At 33.0% G+C, this 22454-nt stretch overlaps 1 protein-coding gene across 1 annotated transcript in view; it reads right to left on the bottom strand.

Moving 5' to 3' along the window:
* Window positions 1-20763, bottom strand: part of LOC127737175 (apolipophorins-like) — a 31516-nt gene extending 10753 nt beyond the window's left edge. Inside the window, exons 1-20 of the mRNA XM_052247706.1 lie at window positions 20757-20763; window positions 17458-17505; window positions 16965-17125; window positions 15163-15315; window positions 14837-15032; window positions 13675-13931; window positions 13271-13281; window positions 12832-12997; window positions 12359-12532; window positions 12078-12224; window positions 11089-11658; window positions 10484-10827; window positions 9763-9945; window positions 9063-9324; window positions 8634-8781; window positions 8249-8355; window positions 4484-5525; window positions 2669-2785; window positions 1430-1669; window positions 705-769 (exon numbers count right to left, since the gene is read on the bottom strand). Of these exons, the coding sequence (XP_052103666.1) occupies window positions 705-769; window positions 1430-1669; window positions 2669-2785; window positions 4484-5525; window positions 8249-8355; window positions 8634-8781; window positions 9063-9324; window positions 9763-9945; window positions 10484-10827; window positions 11089-11658; window positions 12078-12224; window positions 12359-12532; window positions 12832-12997; window positions 13271-13281; window positions 13675-13931; window positions 14837-15032; window positions 15163-15315; window positions 16965-17125; window positions 17458-17505; window positions 20757-20763 (4398 nt within the window). The remainder of the gene's footprint in view (window positions 1-704; window positions 770-1429; window positions 1670-2668; window positions 2786-4483; window positions 5526-8248; window positions 8356-8633; window positions 8782-9062; window positions 9325-9762; window positions 9946-10483; window positions 10828-11088; window positions 11659-12077; window positions 12225-12358; window positions 12533-12831; window positions 12998-13270; window positions 13282-13674; window positions 13932-14836; window positions 15033-15162; window positions 15316-16964; window positions 17126-17457; window positions 17506-20756) is intronic.
* Window positions 20764-22454: the final 1691 nt, after the last annotated feature.

The raw sequence follows: 22454 nt of genomic DNA, 5'->3' as shown, positions 1-22454 counted from the left end.
AATTGAGAAAGTGATCGTAAGTCTTTAAAATCGTAGTTAGAGGACGTAGCAAAGATCACTTCTTCTGAAAATGGAGTTTTGAGGGATGCGTCAATTTGTACTCCATTGGTCAGATCAGTTGTGATTTGTCCAGTTATTTTGTCATATCCATATGATACTTCAGAAGATGATTTAAAACTGTCCCTTGTACCATCATGGTTCATTCTAAAGACGAAGTCTTTAGTAAATGGAGATTTCATAGAACTTCTAATGTCAAGACGATCATTGACAATGACTGTCAGATCGGCTTCAGCCATTTGTTCGTTTACTGTCATTTCGCTGTGACTATCAAAATTCTTTATAGTGCCAGAAAACCTAGTAGATACATCAGCATTTCGTAGTCTTGCAAATGGCGTTCGAATTGTGACAGATGCCTTTGACATGTCATCAGATGAAATTGTGACGTCAGTCGTTATCTTCTGTTCGTTGATTCCAGCTTCAAAATGACCGTTCATACCATTCATCGGTCCAGTTTTAGAGTATATAATGTACATCGTCTTTGCAGATTCAAATGGAGTTGCAATAGAAATTCTTCCTGAGACATCTGATTTGCTGTCCATTTGTGTCTCAACAATGATCTTTTCTTTTCCGAATGATGCCTGTAAGGTTGCTTTGTTGTTGAATATGACACCCTCGTGTTCAAAAGTTGCTTCCATTTTTGGTACCTTCAATACTTTGATGGAGACAGTTCCGAATGTTTGTCCTCTTTGGCTGAACAAAGTATCAAAATCTAAAATGGTTTGTTTACCATATGTAATGCTTGATGAAGATTTCATTTTCCCCTCATTTTTATGCAAAATTGTAGCTTTTACAGTTTCTGTATATGGTGTCTGTAATGTCAGTTGTCCCTCTACACCACTGAGTGAATTAAATGAGACATCAGCGACACTCTTCTTCTTGTGGAAAAGAACATTTGCTCGTGAACGGAAATTATTTAAGCTTCCACTATGAGTAAAAGAAATATCGGTTTCCTGATAACCGACAATTGGTGTTGACATTTTCATTTCCGCTGACAGTTGACCTACGGTATTGAAATTGATCTGAGCTGAATACTTGTCCTTGTTTGCTGCCAAATCCATTTTTGTGTTGAATTCTGATAGGGAACCCGTGTGAGAGAAGGAACCAGCCATCTTTTCATATTTCTTAAATGGAGTTTTAATGGAAATATCAGCACTTCTCGTTGGTTTGTTTATTAAGATATCTGCAGATATCGTATCTTTCTTGAAGTACGTAATTTCAGCATGAGACTTTATCTTGCTATCTGATGGTTGATGCGACAAAGATGCCTTGACATTTTTGTAGCCAACAAAAGGTGTCTGTGCGGCTAGTAAAATATCAACGGAAGGTTTAATTGCAAATCGTATATCTGCAGCGACCATGTTTTGTTTACCACGAGCTATCTCTGCATGGGATTTAAAATTAGAAAATGATCCTTCGTGTGATACAGCAGCATTCAGTTTCTTCCAACCGGCAACTGGTGTTTCTACACTTGCTTCCCAGTTAAATTTAGACCCTACTGATGTTTTCATGTTAGCCTTGATGACGTCTTTTCCTTTTTTAACATTGGCATCACACTTGAAGCTCTTCCATGTTCCTTCGTGCTTAACATTGGCAATGACTTTCTTATATCCTTTAAATGGAGATACAAATATAAATGTAGCTTTCATTACTTTCGCTAGGCGGAAATTAAAATCAGTACTTATTTTCTGTTTCTTACTGTAGATTAGGTTTATTTTGTTTCTGAAGCTTCTTAGTTTACCCTTATGAGAAAGAGTCAAGGTAATATCTTCAAACAGTGAAGAAGACAATTTCACTGAACCCTGGAGACGTTTTCCAGAAATAAATGCGACATCAGCGGAGGCTGGTTTCATTTTACCGTAAGCATATTCAACATGGGATTTAAGATTCCTCAAGGACCCTGTATGATGGAAAGATGCTTTAAAGTCATCCATGAATGGTGATTTAACTGTCAAAGATCCTTGCATTTTAGCCAGATTTTTAAAGACTACTTCTATTTGATGTGGCTCACCCTTCTTGTATTGTGCTTTAACGAGGGAATTGAATTGTTTTATGCTACCTTTATGACTTATCTCCAAAGATATCTTATCCATAGATGGACATTTGTAAGACACGGAAGTCTTAAAGTTAGCTTTATTAATAAATGATATGTCCAATATGTGTTTCTTGTTGCCCTGGTACTGAAGTTCGCCGTGTGTCTCCATTGAGGGATATTTGCCTTGATGGTAGATTGTCAGACTTACTGGTTTATTGTGTGGGCTTTTGACGGTGATAGAAGCGTCTTTCCTTTCAGCGTTGCTAGCGGAAGTGTCTACAGAATATATATTTCCCTTGGGATATTCGATTCCTACATAAGATGCAATGCCTTTGTCGTCATTTGTGTGTTTTATGGAAGCAGATGCATGCTTCAATTTGGCGAACGGAGTCTGAATTTCTATAGTTGCATCCATGTTATCTAAATGTACTGAGTGACTCGATTTGACACTGATAAACTTAGCTGGAAGGTATTCTATATTAGCAACTGTTCTTGTGGAACCGCTACTTCTTTGACTAGAGACGGCTATCTGACTATATGGAATGACCTTGAATGGGGTTTCAATGCGGAAGTTACCATCGAATCCACCATATGTATTTACGGCACTGGATACCAAGAACTTCTTCGTGATTGGTTTGGCTTCAATGCTGCTTAAAAGAGAGAAAGATCTTAAGTCTCCTTTAGCTTCTATTACTGAGTTAATTGTTTTCATGGATTCATATGGTGTGGCAACAAATGTAGTGAACACAAAAGCATTATCCCAACGGAATCGGTTTTCCAACGATATTTCCTTTCCGTTATCGTATCTGAGTAAGCCTGACGTCATAATTACTTCATCTTGTTTCTTCTGCTTGATATCAACAATAATGTCGTCTGTAAAGGGTGTTGATGTCTTCAGGAAACCTGTTGGGTACCCAGACGTCAGGTCGACAATACCGTTAACGGCTATTCTCTTCTTATCCATTTTCAAACTGACTGACGCCTCTTTCTTGACATCAGATTTATAGTTGATGTCAGCAGCGTATTTTGTTCCTTTAGGACAAGTGTAAGTTATCCCAGAGTCTATGGCATTATTTCGAGTTGAATGTTTCAATGATACTGACATTGTTCGTATGTCATTGAAGGGAGTATTTATGTCTAAACTGCCTTCAACGTGATTATTCTGCACCATGTAGTTTGATTTTATGATTATTTCTTTCTTTGGGAGATATTCAATAGACAGATCTGATGATGTCATTCTAGTTGAGGGTTTAGAAACCAAAATTATTTGACTGTATGGTATTTGTTGGAATGGCGTTTCCAAACGAATTTTCCCATTTAGTCCATTGACAGAGTTCCATTCGGATGTCAACTGGATTCGTCTAAAAATAGGTTCAATTTCTATTCTTGCGACTGTTTTGAAAGCGGTTATACCTCCATCTAAACTGAGTAGTGTTTCAAATTTCCTGACAGACTCTATTGGTGTTACGACTGATATCTTGATAATTTTGTTGTTGTCCCATCTGAATCTATTTTCCATGGCCATAATTTCAGTTTTTCCATACTCAATAGAAGATGAAATGATCTGTTCTCCATCAACTGCTCGGTCAATACTTAATACAATAGGTTTGGTAAATGGAGATTTAATTTTCAGTTTACCATTTTGACTGTTCTGCTGACGATCATAGGTTCCGCTGACATCGATTTCATTATTATTCATCTTCATATTAATTTGACCTGACATTGGAAAACGGGCATATTCAGATATAATTGAAGTTTCAAAAGCGAATTCAGACATTTTAAAAGACTGTTTTGACATTACCTTGCCAACTTCTCTCTTGTAGTCTACCTGCCCAGACATCATTACGTTATCATTAATAGATAAGGTCGCTGAACTGTCTATTAGTGATGGTCTGTGTTGATGGTCAACACGCAGAACGATATTATCCATAAATGGAGATTTAATCTTTAGGTTAAAAGATATTCCGCCTTCGCTCAACGTGATGGCTTGTCTTCCATTTACGTCAAATTCATAAGATTTGCCATCGATATTAGATTGTATTTTAGAAGTGAGTTCATTTTTGGAAATGCTGTGGTCCCAATTTGCATCATATTTGTTATTTGGTACAATGACGACAATCTTTCCTTTATTCTTCAGCCCTTTTTTCGAAAATCTGTGATTCATTTGACCTTCATACTGGTATACTTTGCCATTATGCTCCACTACTAAAGCGTTCTGGTATTTGTTGTCAGTGGTTTTGTGGTGGAAGCTTACAAACGCTGTTTTCAAGCTAGATAATGACGATTTTACACTCATTACACCGTTTACATCCCGGTTTTCGGTTGTGCCATCATTACTGTATTTGATATCAACTTGCATTTTCTCGTTGTTGAGTTCAGTTTTCAACATACTTTTTAGCTTTCCGGTGTAATCATGATCTACTTCTACTGAGGACATTCTGAAGCCATCAAAGGGTGTTTTTACTGTAACTATTCCGTGAAATTTATTTGCATTGAATGGTTTGTCCAAATTTACTAATACTCCAATTTTGTTTGATTTCTGCCAAGTGATATCAATTGTGTTCTGGTATTGTTTGGTAGTTGACATCATATCAAAATTCAGTTGTACTAAGCCAGATGTCGGTGTCTGCATTCTAAGGGTTCCAGCTTTACCATTATCTTTGTTGTTTAGATTTAGATCTAATGCTACTTTTTCTTTCCCTGCCACTAAGACATCAAAATGGCCCATGGTATTTTTATCAACAATGTGATTATAACTTGACAAGACACTAGTGATTGGGTTGACAAATTCTAGTCTTGCATTAATATCCATGGAGTTTTTGTATGTCAAATCCCCTACAAGTTTAAGTCTTTTGGATTCATCTTTATCAGCATCCCACTTAACATCAAATTTTCCTGAATACTGAGGATGGTTTTTCATCGCTTCAATGTCAGCTGTTACACGTCTGCTGTTAACCTTCACATTCCCAGACATCTTGACCATAACCTTCGGTTTGTATTGGGAAGTAAATGCCATTACATATGATTTTCCTATCTGTGCTCCAAGTCTGAAATCACGAGGGCTCCCGTTTATCTGACCGGCAATGGTAAATGGTTTTCTTCCTGGAAGTGTTATATCATTGGATATTTCGTATTCAATATTTGACATGCTCTTAATGGTGGATTTTATCGTTGTTCTTTGTTTACCAATAGTGGAAGCGAAGTCGTTGGTAAATTTTTGCTTGTTTTGCTGGATAAAGACATTTGACATGGAGAGGGTTTTCTCATTCCATGAGAGGGAAAGTCCACCAGAAACGGATGTCAATTTCTTTGTTTTATCTTTCAAAAAGACTGATGTGCTGAAGGTATGTTTCTTTCCAACGGACATTGAAACGCTGGTATCCAGTGCCTTTTTGTTATGGATATGACTTCCTTTTATCTTCAAGTCTGTTTCCTAAAAAACAGAGCGTTTGATTTCATATAAACATTGGTCATCAAGAAAGTTCTGACCTGCATATGAAATATCTTATTCATTCCTAAATGTAAATTCACTTACAGACTATACTGATATAATATTATGTTAATCTATGGCTCTATGAAAAAGTGATATACTGTAAATGAAACATAGAATAGTACCTTTACACTGCAAATTATTGTAATAGCTTACTGATTCAGGATGCTTCAGTTGTGCACTGATTCTGACATCACTTGCCCGCCATGCTAACTGGTGTTTTACTGTCGATGAAAAGCTTATCATTTTGTTTAGATCTTTCTTATTCGCACCATACTGGGCATTGAAGTTGGTTGTTGTCAGTTTAGCGTTTGTCAAAAAATTCATTCCGACATTAAGGTTCAAATGTGACTTCTTCTTGAAATTCAAAACACTGTAAAGAAATACCAAAAGCTCTAGAATATATGTATCTCAACTTAACATGTTAGACAAAAAGTTAAATTACATTATATGAACAAATTGTCTGATCAATTAAGATGATGGCTCAATATTTATATGTGATAGTTAAACTATTCAAGCTGGCTTTGTATAATTTCTGACTATGTTTGACTTAAAGATACTCTAGTAAATCAAATAATAACTCTCACCCATTTCCCTTGACCGAAGTTGCTTTCTTTGTTGATTTCATGATGACCTTTGTGTTCATGGTAACCTTATCACGTGCTACACGTGGTATGATATAATCAAACGTGGTTCTGGTAATGATAGATATAGGTTTAATCATAACATTGGATCTGCCTTTAGTTGTCAGAATTGGAGATTGAATGTTCATTTTTGCCTGATAACGGGCTTGCTTTGCGTTTCCTGTATCTCTTACTTGAACTGAAAACAAAAATTTTAATTGAAAATGACTCCCACAAACATTGAAGGTTTGGCTCTAGTTTAACCATTCGCTACAATTTCCCGATTGAAAATGTCTCCAACATGTCAACAATATAACATAACTTTTGTATTACTCTGTTTTGTTTCGTCTTTTAGATTTTGACGTTTCCTCTAGGGTCACCATCTTTTTATATCGCCTACGCAGATCAGTAAACAACATTTGAAATGTTAAGTATATGTAGGTTCCCAAATAAATTCATATAAAATTCTGTTATCCATACACAATCAAGTTAAATCCCAACAAGTTCACGTATCATAAGAAATCACATTATATTTTCTAACATGAAAGGGTAAAATGCATATAATAGAACAATAAAATTGAGAATGGAAATGGGGAATGTGTCAAAGAGACAATAATCCGACCAAAGAGCAGAAAACAACCGAAGGCCACCAATGGGTCTCCTACACAGCGAGAAAATCCCCACCCGAGGCGGGCTTCAGCTGGCCCCTAAACAAAAATGTGTACTAGTTCAATGAAAATGGGCGTCACACTAAACTCCAAAACATATAAATGAACTAAAATTTAAAAAAACATCCAAGACTAACAAAGGCAAAAGGCTCCTGACTTCGGACAGGCGCAAAAATGCGGCGGGGTTAAATATGTTTTGTGAGATCTCAACCATCCCGTATACCTCTAGCAAAGGTAGAATAAATAAACACACAGCAATACGCACAGTAAAACTCAGTTTAAAAGATGTCCGAGTCCGATGTCAGAATAGGTAACAAAAGAAACTAAGCAAAATGACAATGATACATACATTAACAAAGGACTACTAGCAGTTACTGACATGCCAGCTCAAGACCCAAATTAAACTGACTGAAAGATTATTTCTTCATCATATGAAAATCATGCACAATCCCTCCAGTTAGAGGGTTTAGTATCATACCATCATAAAATATATGAGAACAACATTACCCGTATCATTCCAACAACAGGCAAATCTACTTACCAAAATATTTCATTGGAGAACGTGTCAATCCAGTTACGGTCATGTCAACCTTCATAGCTTTCTTATATTTGATTTCCACAGAGCCACCAAGACCCATCAACAATTTTGTTGGGGTTTTTACTGAGATAAATGGACTGTATCTCAAAGATTTCTTAGTTACTAGTTTCTGCATTCTGGTTTCGAAGCTATACTCTTGTTTTTTGTCCATTGTCAAACTGCCTTTAAGTGATCTGATAACCTTCTTGTTAAGCATTGTTACTACAAATAAAAACGCCACAACCCATATAATTAAACTTTTCTGGTTTATAGAATCATGTAATGGTACACAATTTGGAAATAATTCTATGTCAAGAATGAACAAACCAAAAGTTTGATTTAACCATTCATTGGTTAAATCAAACTTTTGGTTTGATCATTCTGAATCTTTAAACATTGAAACAGTGACAGGAACAATTTCAGTAAAATCAAGTATAAGGTGATTGTTTGCATTTAAGGTATATAAAACCAAGTGATTTCATGTTAGGAGGTAAATCTTAAAATCTTGTGTGCTTATTTGTTTTGATTTATTATATATTTATATTGACATTCTTTGCAGAGGGAGATGGCTTTGTCTATTATTATCAACACTTTAGATCGTATGGCATAATCATCAACAAACTTGGACAGTATCACATCTTTGAAAGAAAACTCACATCTCATGTTGATTGGTTGTTTTGAAACTCCAAGAACGGTAAATGCAGAATCCAAAGTTTTGCCCGCTAAATATTCAATAGTTCCATCAAGTTTGATGTTGTCCTTCTTTGGTATGACTATTTCTACAGATGGTGTATATACCATTGTAGAAGATTTCTTCTTACTAGCTAAAGCTGCATTGACTGAGTACTCTGATTGGTCAATAAGTAATTTACCATTTACTTGTCTTTGTTGTGTATTGACATCTCCTATAAAATACATTAGTGTTTGCTTTTCTATTTGACAGATTAATACTTAAAAAGAAATTCTATTCTTATTTGTATGATAAATAAGAAAAGTACCGAACTCCAAGGTAAATTTAAAAAGGGGGACGTCCATAAAACCAAAATCGTGGTTATTCAAGGTTCCAAACTTTAAAAGTAATAATGATTTATATTTGACAAAAAAAATTGATAGCATTGTCACTTGCAAATAACATTGGAAGTGTTAAAAAGTATTGCATAACTCTGAATATATTAAAAGTTACCGTTGAAAGTGGCCTTTTTCCATGGTGACAGCATCAGCATTTCAATATCATGCTTCTTCATATTCAAATTAAAACCAAGTCTCATTTCTCTATCGACCTTTGACCCTGGTGTGTTTAATCCTATATTGGCAGTCACTACAGATTTTGTCTAAAATATATTATAATAATAAAACCAGTATATCTCACGTTGGCAAAAGAGTTCAAATTAACCATTTAAACAAAAATAAAAAATAAAAGCAGAAATAATATATTTATATTCTTATATATTCTTGAAGTATGATTGGTGTCACTATTATTAAAAAAACAAAAAAAAAGTATTATTACCTAAATGAAAAGATGGGGATTACATCTCTAGGCCAACAATAAATCCATAATTTTTTAACATAAGTCTAAAGCAAAGAGCTAAAACTGCAAATCAGAGATGATTACCTTTCCGAATTTATACTCCATTTTGTAACTAGTATGACTGTCTCTCTTGTACAGTGTAACATCTGCTGTCAATGGTCCAGTTAAAGGGAAATATGGAGAATCAGCCTTTAAAGAAGCATTAGGATAGGAAATTTCACCACAGAGTTCAAGTCCAGTCACGTGTGAAAGTTTATCGCCAGTGCATAGTTTCTTTCTTTGTCTGTTTTGTGTTATCATCTTTTGTTCACGGGTCTCATCACGATGAACGGTAAAGAATGAAGTTCTGAAAAAAGAGTTAAACATTAAGATTTTACAAGACAAAAACTGAGAAGGGTTTATATGTTACAAAATTAACATATATATGGATATGGATAAGTTACTGCTTTCTCTTTTCTTCTTTCAAACACGGTTTACTTTTCCAGAAATGCAAATTTAAAAGTACAAAAGAAGAACTAAACAGTCAATGATTCTAAAATGCATGCTGTTTGTGTATGCTAATAAGTATTTTAAGGTTGTCATTCGAGTGAAGTTTACCTTTATTTCACCTCGCACTTGATTCTAAAATAATTGCTTATTCGTGATAAAAAGTAATTACAAAATTAAAAAACAATAACGTACAAAAGTATAAACCTAAAAATATGAGATGAGTACACTATGCCATATGTATTGGAAAAGATTGGCAAACTTAAACCACAGTTTAAAATTTCGATTTCATACTTACTTCGCTTCAAATACTTCTGTCTTAGAATCTGGTGTTTTCCATTCGGCACTAAAGAGTTGTCCACCTTTAAGTTCAAGATGACCTTCAACAGCAGAGGCAGAGTTCACTGAAGATACCATTTTCATTCCAGCTTTAGTTACAAAGGCATCAACAGTCATTAGACTTGTCACCTCCAAAGCAGCACTGAATTAAATAGATATTTATATTGATCAATATAAAAAAATGTACCTCGTAAATATTCATTTCTTAATGATTCGTATGGATATATATCTCCTGAGATCTATATTCTTTTGCAACTGTGTTAACACTAGACCAGTTAGACATCTATGCTTTTACTGTTGAAAGTTAAAGTGTAATAGTTATTACATTATTGGGTAATGAACTGCATTTTTTTGTTAATCTGAATTTTTGTTTTCTTTTAGTAGATAATGTTTATTTATATAATATCATCAATGTTGAGGTATTTGTTGCGAATAATTACGACAAGCGTTGTGTTCGAATGACCAAAGCGAAAGGAAAACATAAAACACAATTCAAACTATTGTTGTCGACTGGTGTGTGCTAATTTGGTTAATGACTTTGCTGATGTTTAAGTTTTTCATTCAATCTGACATTTGACTTTGGTTTAGTTTCATTTTTTCCTCATTAGTACGCTTATTTTTTGTATTGTGTTTTAATTGTTTTAATAGTAAAATTGTGTATCCAAGTATCTAAATAGTACCTTGGTCGAATTTTTCCATCGATGGAAACTGTCATAGGATTTGACTTAATTTGTCTAAGGTCCATTTTACCGGACGCTTGAACGTCAATTGTGGCACTTCCGTCTAAACTGATGTTAAGCGGGAAACCAGACATAGTTGGAATAACAATACTGGTATCCAGAAACATGAAGCTTTGCGTGAAAGAATAATCTTGCTCTTTAGCCAGATTGATGATAAAATCCAGAATGTTGAAGTTTTGTCCTTCAATCAGACTTTTAATATCGTCGGTGTTGATGTACTGTAATTCATTGCCAAATATTCTCAAATACATGCTACCTTTGAACTCTTCCATGGTTGATCCAAACTAGAAAAAGCAACAAAAAAGACTTTAATTGATATTATTCAAAACAAAAAAAAAACAAAAAATTATCAGAGAAAAAGAGTACAAAACAAGTGTTAAGAACTAAATTTCTGGTTGTTTATATAAATTTTGCTTTTTAAACAAAACGAATGAAAAATTAATATTCAACCAAAAACAGGGAATAAAGGAATAACATGAATGGATTTCAAATATAACATGAAAAAAACGGCTACCTTTTTCCAATATTATTTCATTTTTTTTTACCTCCTCATTTAGTTTATCCATTGCTTTGTTGCTAATTCCTTTCACGGATTGTTTGACAACATCCTTTGACTTGCCAAAATATCCTTCAGGTCCAAAGTAGGATTCAAGGAAATACTCTAGTCCTTCTACTCTTCCACCAAGCTCAAACAGGTTGACAGAGTGACCGAAAAGATCGATGGTGAGGTTAGTCATGGCTGATCTTGGAAGGAAAGACTTAGAAGACCAAATGAGATTGCTGTCAATTGCTGCACCTGTGTTAATCTTTTCTAGGAAAAATGAAGCTTCATAGTTTCTGGAATACTTCATTTTTTCTAAGTTGAATTCTTTCTTAAGCATGTCATTGGATAAAATTGATTTTATGCTTTGTTTCAGTGGACTTGATGTTTCCATTAGATTTGTAAGGTGAGTCCAGACAAAGGAGCCGACTTGATTTACTTCTTCTGATTCCAGCGTTGTCTGGATTCTGTTGAGGATAGATTTTGAGGGACATGTCATCAATCCTAGGTAAGCAGCAATTCTTATTTCGGAATCCTCATTACGATTTGAGTAAATTGTCATTAACTCGTTTCTCTGAAAGAAAACAAATCCTATGTTGAAGATCTATTTCTTACATGTCAATTTTACTGGGTTCCACTAGTTGTTCACTTGACTTTAGTTTGTCAGATTCCAGTAATAGTATATTCGTTATTTGCCTTGCACACACTGTTTTAGAATATTTGTTTTTTTCTACCCAAAAGAATTGTGAATGTAAAATGATACTCTTTTTATGAAATAAATCAATCATGATATTTAATGACAGTTACACAAAATAACATTCACAATAGTGATCAGGCTGTATAATCTTATTTATTCATCAATAAGATTAAGACAATTTCAAAAATAGTTGAAAAATATAATGTTGGCAATTTAAGTAGTCAAATATTAGTTTTAATTATCAATAGTAACTTATAATGACACGAATAAGAAACATTAAATAAATTTTTAATTACGTTTACATCACATGTCATTCGGCGGAAGGCTTGAGCTGCCGCAAGGCGAACCTCTGTCGGGTTTTCTTTTCTTGTCAAACAGCTGTTTACCATTGTGATACTGCTAGAGAAACCAGCATTACCAAAGGCACGCAAGGCACGGATAATCTGAAACAAAATTTTAAAGATCAATGAATTTTCCTAAATTCAAAACATTTTTGCCCAATACTGACAATATTATTCAAAAGCGAATTATCCGATGAACAATGAAAACTTTTTTAAGAATGAATGAAAATGCTTACGTTGTTAACATTGTTCTTGTCTGCATAGCATCCAACACCAATCTTGTCTTCTAAGCTGGCAACAAGGTTGACCAAATCAATGTCGTTAGCACAGGAAGATGTTTTACAGTAGGTGTATACCAGTGATGAAACTGCAAGCATGGCTTGTCCGTTCTTTGTATTAGTCAATAAAGGCTATAACGAAAAGCATGAATACCATATATTAAGATGAAACGTATGCATACATTTAAATATTTGAAAAAACGTCGCTGTCCATACGTATATAGATATTTACATATTTCAAAGAACCGTCACTATCTATACGTATACATATATTTACATATTTGAAAGGACGTCACTATATCTATACGTATACATATATTTGCATGTTTGAAAGAACCGTTACGTTCTAACGTTTCGAAAACCAAATCATTTCAGTAAATGTTTAAGACAAACGTTTCATTTCAAGTTTATATTTAAAGAGCTATATATACCTTCAGTTCCAATAGCATGTCTTTTGTTGGATGTTGAATAAAAGATAGACTTGTCATCCACATGTCAGCTTCAGCTCCGGTGACTTCATCGGTATTTATCAAATTTGCCATCATTCTCAAAGAAGCTTTAGTTCCGACCACTGGAATGGCGTCAAGGAAGAATTTCCTGTTAATTATGGAAAATTGTACTACACTATCAACATAAAAGCAAGCAAATAGTCATACATTTATGCCTTTTTACACTTACGGTATCAATTATTTGGAGCTCTTAAATATATTGGCATGGTCACTCTACAAAGTATCGAAAAAAGATATATTTTCTTTATTATTCTGATCGAATTACCGGTGCCTTATTTTAAATTATATTTGATATGAAATTATGTGATAAAAGAACTCTAATACGGTTAACCGGCATGTACAATGCCTCAAATAAAAACACAGCTTTTCAACCTATGGGCAGATACAGAAAATCTGTATTGGACCGGTCTTATATAGGAAAATCACTTTCTGTTTTGTACGATGAAAGCTTCATCAAACTTTGGCCCTATATTGGTGCATTTTGTATACATTTCAAACAAAATTACACGAAAAAGTTTTAATTGTTCCGTGTTTTGCCTCCATTAGAAACATAAAAATGAATAGCATTTCTGTGTGGCATTTTCGAATAACATCATTGTTTTGTTCACGTCAACCAAAAACTACGAACAAAAACGCAGAAGTTAAGAATGAATATATATATATATATATATGACTTATATCTTTAAGCATTCGTGAAATCTTGTACAGTACTGATACCTTAAATGGCAAATACCGTAACAAAAATATAGTTGTTTCATATTATACATACTTGACTTTAGGATTCTTTGAACAGACTTTTCCCGAATGTACTTTCGTGTGGACACTATCCATGCTATCGCTATCCAAAGTTTTCATAAGTCGGACAAGCTCAGTAAACTGTTTGGCTGTGGATACTTTCACGGCATCTTTAGATAATTCGCAAAATTCTGTCAGTTTGTTCAGAACCTCCTTCTGTGCGTTTTCAGAATTGGTGTTGTCAAAAGCATGCTCAAATGCCAATGTTGTTCTCTTTTCAGTAGACACTAAATTAAAGACAAGTTACTAAGTTAAAAATTTATTTATATATAGTTTGAACGTAAATGAAATAAACAATTTATAAATGTCTTGCGATCGTTCGCTTTTCTAGTCTGACCTTAATCAGGAATGCCCAAACTTAAACATTTAGAAGCCAGGGGTGTGTGATTACGCTACAGCGTAATGAGCTATATCACTAAAAAGGACCTTAACAGAGTAGCCATATTTATTATATACTTAGTAGTAAATACAGATAAATTGTATGTGTAATACAATCATTGGCAAGCGTGCTGTATCAGACACCCGTGATGATATCGATATCAGCACAGTTGCAAAGGCTTTATCACACCTTTAATCTGCATGACGTTACGTCATCGATTGCATTCACTGTTGCAAAGGCTTTATCAAATCCCTAATCTGTATGACGTCATTTCAAATCTTATCTGTATGACGTCATGTCACATAAAAAACATCTACGTGAGGTATATGTATATAATAAAGTGTATATGATATGGCATTTTCAATATCACACACCGTATCAACCCTCAACCAATATAATCCCTCGAGCAGAGCTCTTGGGATTATATTGGTGTCTCGGGTTGATACGGATGTGATATTGAAAAAGCCATATGATATCCTCTATTTATTTAAGGTCAACTTTGTCTTAACGTAGTTAACATGCCATGAATTAAAAGTATAAACTCTAGTATTTAATTTTTCCTTACTATAATATTATTGTTAAAAAAAGATCTTTGAACGTTAATATTTGGAAGCTGTTTGCAGACTATAAGTCCTAAACGAGAGCCGAATACCAAAACTTGTCTCAGGTGCTCCAGAAGGGTAAGCAGATCCTGCTAATTGTTCTTTTGATTCACGATGCATATATGAATAGTTTCTGTTGTTTCAATTTTACCTTTTGTAGATCTGCTTTGACTCTCCGAAATATATTTCAAAGTCTGTTTTGTTTCTGTAACAGCTCCACTGGATTCCCTGGAGAATGGTCGGAGAACATGTTGTTCCTCACAACTGCTGCTCTGAAGGATACCAGTTTTACTGATTCCCTGCTGACATTCGTGTGTGCTTTTAACCAATGGCATTGACTGGATTTCCTAAAACGGAAAAAAGGTTGTGAAAACTGTTTAAGCAATACACAATCCTTGGTTTTATATATTATTCGTTAAACATGTTACAGAATTACTATTGTTATAATTATCTATTGAATATAAAATTATAACTTACTGATGGTACCCTATATGGTGTTCCTTGCATGGCCGTTTTGTAACCATGACGATCTACACATCCTAATGTGTCTTTTGTCTTTTTAATTGTCATTGTGTACCACCCATTGGAAGCCAAAGAGTAATTTACATCACAACTTCCGGTTACATCCATCTGTAAAGTATTTCACAATTTTGTTTATTTAAAAACATACAGTAAATCTTGAAAAATAACAAAAGTTAGTAGTTCTGGTTTTATGAAATCATTTTTAATTTTTAAAATAACGATATGACCCGCACGAATAATGTTATCTTTGTACTTTTGTTTAAAAGCTTTTTGTAGCTTGCCAAAAGTCCAGTCTTTCATTGGATTTTGAAAGGTTGTTAGCAATTCGACCGGATCTTATCAGTTTAGAATAAAGGTGATAGAAAAATGAATCAGGAAAATCAATTACACAAAGCTATGGATGCATGGAGAGATTTACCCAATCGACGCACCTAGTTTCTCTGGGTTTAGAGTTCTTGCGATTATCTCTAGTTTTCCACTTGGTTTGTGTTTTCATAATGGAGTTACGAGTTCTGAACATCGGTTAACCGTTGCTGTATCTGATATAGCATTTCGGAGCTTCCCAAAAGTTGTTATTTCTTTCAGTGATCATTGGTAGAAAGTTTTCTTATTGGCCATTTGACCGAATTTTATTGATTTTAAAATGTTAAAAAATAAGGAATCTTAAATCTTGAAATTTTATGTCTTATTTTATTGTAGAGCATCATAACATAGTTATTAAAAGGTTTAGACATTATAAACCGTTCCATTACGACACCCAACAGTTTGAATTCCTACGAAAGCGAAATAATTCTGCAAATAGTTTATCTTTACATAATTTTAGTGCAACTTATTGGAAATATAAGTCATGAAGGTTATTTTACGGATTTAATTGGTGTGTAAGCTCAGCCTTTTACTCACAAACTTAACTTAAAAGTCTTTTGTTCGGACTTTAAGTCTTAAAGACTAAGACTTAAAGTCATTAACGCGAGTGGGGTAGAAACTTGCAATGAAAATACATTTGAAAAGCCGATAGATTTCGGACATATTATAGCGATTTGAATATCAATCAAACCCCCTTTAAAAAAATTAACCTGTTACCAACAGATTATACTACAATATTTTACCTCTTTGGTTTTCTGTTCTTGACTGAAGTCATCCATAGAGTTCTGGAAAGCAGAGATGATTGCACGTTTGATATTAAGAGCCCATGTCTGTTCGTCGTTATAATGGCATAGTTCATCAACACGGCCATCTTGGAAGGAGAACATCAATGGATTCTGTTCAAGACTTTTCTTGAATTCGCCAGTGACGTCGGCATTGCGTTTGGTGTTTGGTGATTTAGGGTCTGATTCAGTAAGTACAACATCAGAAACCTGAAAATTGATAGAGGTGATCATATTAATTCATTTAAATTCTGAATGTTAAAATTTATCAATATGAATTCGATCTAACGACACAATATTCTTAATAAATTAATGACACAATGTAAACAGTTAATGGCAACAACAAAATTTATGACATTTAGTCATTTGAAAAGTTATTCCGCGTTCACACTGCCCATGTGAAACATGCTTTGTGTACACAAGTAGTATTGTTTAAATCTTTAAAATAAAAACTAATAAATTATTTGACATGAATTCAATTCTTTATTAAAAAGTTAATTAATAGCTGCAAGTGTTTCAGAAATTAACGCAGTATTTATTGATAATTAATTTCAATTAAACTTGTTTAAGCCTCTGTGTGAACACGACGTTTAGATTAACTTTGAGGATTACCTTAAGCACTAGATCGCATTTTGATTGAACCTCGATGTGAACTTTTGCAGCCATGTCGATTTCCGCTTTATCTTCGGAAGCCCCTTGTATTGTCGTTGACACCTTTGATGTGTACTCATAGTCGTATGTCTTTCCGGTTTCGTATCCAAATTTTTTCGTTTCTGCAAAATAAAATAATGTCTTTTAAAAACCTCCTGTGTGTGACACTAGTTTCGCATTTAAATACGATGATAATCAGAAGTTATTGGGAAAGGCATTTGATTAAAAAGAAAGCAGCTTAATTTTCGTTACTTTAATTGAGCAGGGAAATATTTGTTTGGCTGCACATGAGACAAATATCTAGGAAATAAAGAATCCACTTTTATGTCGAAATGAATGCGGTTTTCTTCTTCTGGGCAACTGCTTTAAAATTTGCATAGCTTGATAATTCAATGCAATTTATGTTAATATTCCGCTGGATTTCAAGTAACAAAATGTGAAACAAATGACTTACCTGTACATTGTCTTGCGCATGTAGAAGTCTGTGATTTAGGCAGTTTAGCTGAAAATGAATATCATAGATAAGTATAAAAATAAGAAGATGTAGTTTAATTACCAATTAGAAACAACTCTCCACCAGAGAAATTGAACTTTTCTGGGTGAACAATTGTAATTGCCTCTATCTACTTTCGTACATTATTTATTTATGTAATTGTATTGAAATATGTATAATTATCTCTATACCTTTGAAATTTGGTTTGTGAGAAAATAAAAAAATATATATAGAGACCAAATGACGTAGAAGTTAACGACTAGTTCATCGTAAGGATTTGAACAATAATCAAAATCCATACCTCATACTATTATAAAAGGCCCCGAAATGACAAAAGTAAAACAATTCAAACGAGAAAACTTACGGCCTGATTTATGTACAGAACAATAAAAGAAAAACAAATATGATATACAGCAACAGTCATATTCACTGAATCAGGTTTTGTAAACAATTTTTACAACAATACGGTTAATTATTAGCATTTTCATATTATCATTCTTTATTACGAAATACACATGTGTGTTTGAATAATAAGTTATTTATTTTCATCTTAACTTATTTGAATTAAAAGAGCTTAGCATATGACAAACCTGCTTGATTTAGTACCACAAGGGCACATAATATAAGTAACTTTTGCCCCATAATAGAGCTTGTGTAATGTCTCGTTTCACTAATTGAAGTTTTCTCATTTGACTGTGTCTTTTATACTAAATATGTGATAACAAGTTGCTGACAAACATTAGGGTGCAGGGTAAATTCCTCGATAGTAGATCTATAATTAATTATTATCTGTACTTTGTTAGGTTCATTAAAAGTTATCAATCATATCTTTCATAATCGTAGGTCAAACATCGATAGAAAGTTTAAATATGATATTGCACAATCATTCTCAATTCACATCAAATTTCATTATTTGAAAATAAAATTTGTTTACAAGTTATAAAATTAGTTTTTGAACTATAATGTTTAGTTTAATGTTTTCAAAATAATAAAAAAAAATAGCTTCATTTGAATTAGAGTGCAATGTTACAGCGAAAACTTATTTTAAAGAGAATTAATATCAAGTGACGTGATTTTAACTTTCTGTTAATAGTCTTTTAGTGACAATAATCTGATTTTCATTGAACACAGATAATTTCTTCAAGATTGTTCCAGATCCCTTGAGGCTTAAGTGACAAAATTGCCTATATCTTATATTTTTTCAAAGCTTTCAACCGGGATCATATTTTTCACCTTTAAGCGAACTTTGTTTTTCTTCTACTGTTCTAACTCGGAAAACAGCGTACCTGTCTTTCATTGATAAAAAGTTCAATAAAAAGTTAACAAGATTAATTGTCTGTTTGTCAGTTTTACATGCTTTGTCAAAAACGAAATTAAATGAAATGTTTCAATTAGATCTTATATGAATTTGGCGTGTTGAAATATATACAGAATGTACGTTTAACTGATTAAAATGAATATGAAAATTATTTTTAAGATTCATATTTCCACAAAATCTAGTACGTACAGTTTTCTTAAAACTGATATGCGAACGCAAGACAAATCTACTGTTTATTGAATGTAGTAAATGTGTCATCAAATTTGTTTTTCTTGTATAAACCTCTAAGAGTTCTCGGTGACAAAGTACTATCAACATTAAAATATGCAAAGTATTGTCGGGTTGAAGAAACACAATTGTAAAAAATGTGAAAACATTTCAAAGAAATAATATCATGCTTCTGATGGGAATTTAGGGGCTAAAACTTTGATATTGCGATATGTATTGTAACTGCCAGCCAGGCTACAACAAAAAAAATTTTTTTTTTTTTTCATTTATTAGTAATTTCACAATTCACTTTAATATAACTAAAGGAGTTTTTCACTGATATAAAGTCATACAAAAAAAATAAATTAAAAATAAATACAAAAATGAATAAACCTAGAGGGTCTACTGAGACTGTGACGCTCACCTATCTAGGTCTATGTGCATCTTCCACAATAGATACTTATGAAAAGTGTGGAATAGAACAGAATTAATGGCAAACATTTATTTTTTGTTGATCTTGTATTGCTGATCATTTTTGTGTTTACTGTTTCTCTCTATCTTCTTTAGTTTTTGCCCAAAACACCAAAAAAGAAAAAATCGTCCTTTTAGGGCAATACCTCCTATAAAGAGTCTACTAACGTTCGATACAAATTTTGACTTATTCGTCTTGGTGATATTGTTGCTCATTGAAGTGTATATCTATCTTTAATAATTTTCAAGATAATAAGTAAAAACGCAAAAAGATTGCAAAAATTGTCATTTTAAAAAAACTCCATGAGAAGTCAACTGACTGTTTTCGCCATGTTGACTTAATTTTATGAGTGGATTTTAATTTGCTGATCATTTTTGCTATTTAAGGTGTCTATATATCTTTTCTAGTTTTGAAGGGGATGATAGGCAAAAACCTAAAAATTTATATAAATCTTATCATTTTTGCTTTTAAAGTGTCTATCTATATGTATCTGTTATAGTCTTCAAGATAGAAGACAAAACACTAAAAACGGGTAAAATTCGTCATTAAAGACCAATAACTCAAATAAGGAGTCGACTGACGATTTCGGTCGTTTTACTTATTTGTAGCTCTTGTTTTGCTGATCATTTTTGCTCATTTAAATTTCTATCTATCTATCATATTTTTTTTTAAATTAGGCAAAAACGCAAGATATAGGTAAACTTGTCATTTAAAGGAAATAACTGCGGTATGGAGTCGTCGGACGATTTCTGCCAAGTTGATTAATTTGCCGATCTTGTCTTGATGGTTATTTTTGCTGTTCTAAGTTTCTCTCTATATATTATAGTTTTCAAAATAATGAGGCAAAAATGAAGAAAAAAAATGTAAAATCCGTCATTTAATTGCAATTGCTCTCATGAGAGAATGTCTGACAGTTTTTATGTAAATTATCGATAAGTAGATCTCACCATTTTGAACATGTTTACTGCAGACAGATTTTCTGTATTCATAGCGGTTTACAAAATAATAGACAAAACTTCCATTTTACCCCTATATTCAATTTTTAGCCATTTCGGTCATGTTTGTTGGTCGGGTAATCGGACACATTTTTTTTTATTAGACACCCAAATGATGATTGTGGCAAATTTTGGTTAAGTTTGGCCAAGTAGTTTCAGAGGAAAATATATTTTGCAAAAGTTAACGGACGACGACAGACGACGACAGACGACGGACAAAAGACGACAGATGACGGACGACGAACGCCAAGTGATGAAAAAAACTCACTTGGCATTATGGGCCAGATGAGCCAAAATATTAATGAAAAGTGAATTTCAAAGAAGTTCTTATACAAATTAGAAAACTTATCTTCTTGATTGCTTCAACTGCATTATGTCTTTATTGTTCGTTGTATAAATTAAAAAATACATTGACGACAGAAAAAGGTGTTTAAAGTATTAACGTCTAAACATTGTAATGATCTCTGTACATGACCGAAGTAAGAAAACATTTAAGAATATGACATGTTTCAAGTAACAGACGTCTTAAACATGCATGAAATATTTGCAACTGGACATTAAGTAAGCATCGATCAATCAATTAAGTAACAGATTATTGACATGTTGCAGTTATACGTTTCTTAAATTCTCAGTTGATACAATTAGAAATTATTATGAGACCAAGGTCCCAAGTACCTCAGATAGATATCTTATTCTTTTGGTCATAAAGCTCCTTGTTATACAATGTGTCTTTTTGGGGTTTCTAAAGTCTTGATAAGTGGTATATACACACAGAGTATATAAAGCTTCTGAAAATTAGTACAAACTATAGAAGAACAACATACTAACAAGGTGTTTAGAAATACAAATACAAGTTAACTAGACATCCAGTGCTCTTCGAGTAAAATTGACGGTTTGCCTCAAGAAAATTGTATTGTTTACTTTTCAACAGCATTCATTGTATTCGTTAGATGCAATTTCATCGGTATATTTTTATCATATCTAACATTATCGTTTTCATATCTAAAATAAACAGAAGTTTGAACACTTTACGAAGTAATCTGACAGAGCAATTCACACTTGATTAAACATTTTACGAATGAAAGGAAATGTGAGATATACGTCAATGAGATAACAACCCAACGACTTCAAAAAAATATAAAGTAAAAAGAATCACTATAAAAGGGTTTGAACGGGGTAAACAGAATAAAGGATAATGGGGTCGAGTTTACTAATAAATGGACCCACATAATTAAGAATAGAGATAAAATAGGGCCAAAACATAAAGCAGAGAAAATAATGTAGTGCTAAAATAAAAGGAATAGATAATTATGGGCGAGAAATATGAAGAATAGAGAAAAATGACCTAACAAATTACTGAAATGAATGACTCCCCATCCAGACCCTAATATAAAGTGTTCAGCAATAGAACATTGTCTATATGATATGTCAATCTCCCAATCATCCACAGTCTGGAAAAAATTGTGAATAAAAACAGGAACTATCAAAGACAGGCCTTCAATACCTAATTGAAAAAAAGATTTATTTGCGTCATATTTGAAAAAATTTTCTTGTCGAATACTCTATTAATTTGATAAAAAAAATTGTTCATAAAATATTTTTTTAAATTTATACATCACACTTTTCACCGCTAAAGATTCTTACCAATAATCATAAGTTTGTAACTACCTAACTAGTGTTCTACAGTCAGTTGTTTGAAAATGGTTTGATAGTTACAACTGTTTGATGGTAGTGTTTTTGTATCACGAAAACACCAAAGAACAAAAAGACAAACTATTTATCAAAACGTGAAGATTGTACTTTTTATTTATTACCATTTGTAAAATATCTTTTAAGAAAGGACTGAACTGAATTGACCAGTCTGACTAAAACCACCCGACTATCCCATTAAAATGCAAAACCAACAAAAGAAATAATATACTATACGAAGCAAAAGAAGTTATAATCTTAATAAAATATATTTTCA

This window comes from Mytilus californianus, unplaced genomic scaffold, assembly GCF_021869535.1.
Source record: "Mytilus californianus isolate M0D057914Y unplaced genomic scaffold, xbMytCali1.0.p SCAF_4, whole genome shotgun sequence".
Lineage (NCBI taxonomy): Eukaryota > Metazoa > Mollusca > Bivalvia > Mytilida > Mytilidae > Mytilus > Mytilus californianus.
Note: the sequence above shows the minus strand (reverse complement) of the source record. Positions and strands in the feature narration are given on the sequence as shown.